Below are 1,836 nucleotides of genomic sequence, written 5' to 3'. Positions count from 1 at the left end.
GATCGAGGAGCGTCCGATGGGCCAGGTTGCCGGGGCCGAAGCTAACCATGCACACCCGCTTGTTCGGCGTCTCCCTAGACGAACCCCGTGACACGGCTTATCTAGAGCTGGAGGAACAAGAGGGGGGAAGACCCCTCTGGCTTTCGGACGGTGATGAACACCACATTTTGCGCCATTGATCGTTGTCATATTTCTGGAAAGCATCATCAGGATATTCATTCGACACATGACACATTGAAAAAAATGGCCGACGCAGACGTCAAGACGTTCTCCCTCGGAGACTTTGCCCTTCAGTCGGGCGAGACGATCCCCGGCGCCTTCCTAGCGTACAAGACGTTCGGCGCGCCCTCGTCGCCGGCCGTCATCTACCCGACCTGGTACAGCGGCGCCATCGCCGATAATGAGTGGCTCGTCGGCGCGGGCAAGACGCTCGACCCGGCGCGCTACTACATCATCATGCCCGCGCTCTTTGGCAACGGCCAGTCAAGCAGCCCCAGCAACACGGAGGCGGCAGGTAAGTCGCAGGGCCAGGGGCAGCGGCGGCGGCCGTGGCCGCGCGTGACGTTTTACGACAATGTGCGGGCGCAGCACGAGCTCGTGACGCGGGGACTCGGTGTCGGGCACGCGCGCGCCGTGCTCGGGTGGAGCATGGGCGCCGGACAGACGTACCAGTGGGCGACACAATATCCGGACTTTATGGACCTCGCCGTGCCGTTCTGCGGCAGCGCGCGCACGAGCCTGCACAACCAGGTGTTTCTCGAGGGCGTCAAGAGCGCGCTGCTCGCGGCCAAGGGGACTTCGTCGGGCGGCGTCTGCGCTGGTGAGACGTGCGAGGCCTCTGAACATGGCGAGTATCAGGGGTGGACAGACGAGGAGAGGGCCAATGGGCTGAGGGCGCTCGGCAGGGTGTATGCCGGGTGGGGATTCAGCCAGGCGTTCTACCGGGAGAGGGTGTACGAGACGGCGCCGACGCTGGGGTTCAAGGGGTTGGAGGAGTTCATGGTTGGGTTTTGGGAGGCGTGGGCTCTTTCCAAGGGTGCGTATGTGTGTGTGTGTGCTGTTTGTGCCCTTGGGTGTTTGGTTGACAGCGCCCCAACTTGACAACGGCTGATATGGTCCAGATCCCGAGAACATGCTCGTCATGCTGCACACGTGGCAGGCTGGGGACTGCTCGGACCAGGAACCGTACAACAAAGGTATGCGCCCATGTTGATGTTTTCCAAGTGTTGTCGTGCATTCAATGCATTTCATCCGTTGCTCGGCTGAAGAACAGAGACAGACTTTGAGCTGGCCATGCGCAGCATCAAGGCCAAGATGCTCGTACTTCCCGGCCAGACGGACCTTTACTTTCCACCCGAGGATTCCGAGTACGAGGTCAAATGCATGAGCCCAGGGATCGGAACGTGCGTTGCCTTCCCCTCGATCTGGGGGCACTGGTAGGTTTCTCCGTTGCGGGACAGGTGACTTGATGCTGAGCGTACGATTCCAGGGCTGGCGGGCCGGGGCAGAGCACGGAGGACGTCAAGTGGCTCGACGAGAAGCTGAGGGTCTTCTTTGGCGATGGAGGGTCTGATGCCGATACCGAGGCGATGACCGAACGCCTGTCGACGTTGTAGACGAGGCAGACCTGTTGCGTGTAAGAAGTAGTTGAAGCAAAGCTTTGGAGTGTAGTCCGAGGCAGACATGTCAACTTTGTATGATGGCAGGTACTTTCTCGGGCGCCTGCCGACGGAGCATCCAACTATAGCACTTGCCTTCCGAGGCAGACATGTCAACTTTGTATGATGGCAGGTACTTTCTCGGGCGCCTGCCGACGGAGCATCCAACTATAGCACT

General features: G+C 60.2%; 1 protein-coding gene across 1 annotated transcript; it reads left to right on the top strand.

The window, feature by feature from the left end:
• Window positions 1–243: 243 nt before the first annotated feature.
• Window positions 244–1,616, top strand: D7B24_008783 (uncharacterized protein; the record flags this gene model as incomplete). The annotated part of the gene is made up of 4 exons (XM_028642867.1): window positions 244–1,036; window positions 1,122–1,196; window positions 1,274–1,436; window positions 1,490–1,616. 4 exons carry the CDS (start codon window positions 244–246, stop codon window positions 1,614–1,616), a joined length of 1,158 nt encoding a protein of 385 aa, XP_028493421.1.
• Window positions 1,617–1,836: the final 220 nt, after the last annotated feature.

The sequence above is a fragment of the Verticillium nonalfalfae genome (assembly GCF_003724135.2).
Source record: "Verticillium nonalfalfae strain VnAa140/NRRL 66861 chromosome Unknown scaffold_81, whole genome shotgun sequence".
NCBI lineage: Eukaryota > Fungi > Ascomycota > Sordariomycetes > Glomerellales > Plectosphaerellaceae > Verticillium > Verticillium nonalfalfae.
Note: the sequence above shows the minus strand (reverse complement) of the source record. Positions and strands in the feature narration are given on the sequence as shown.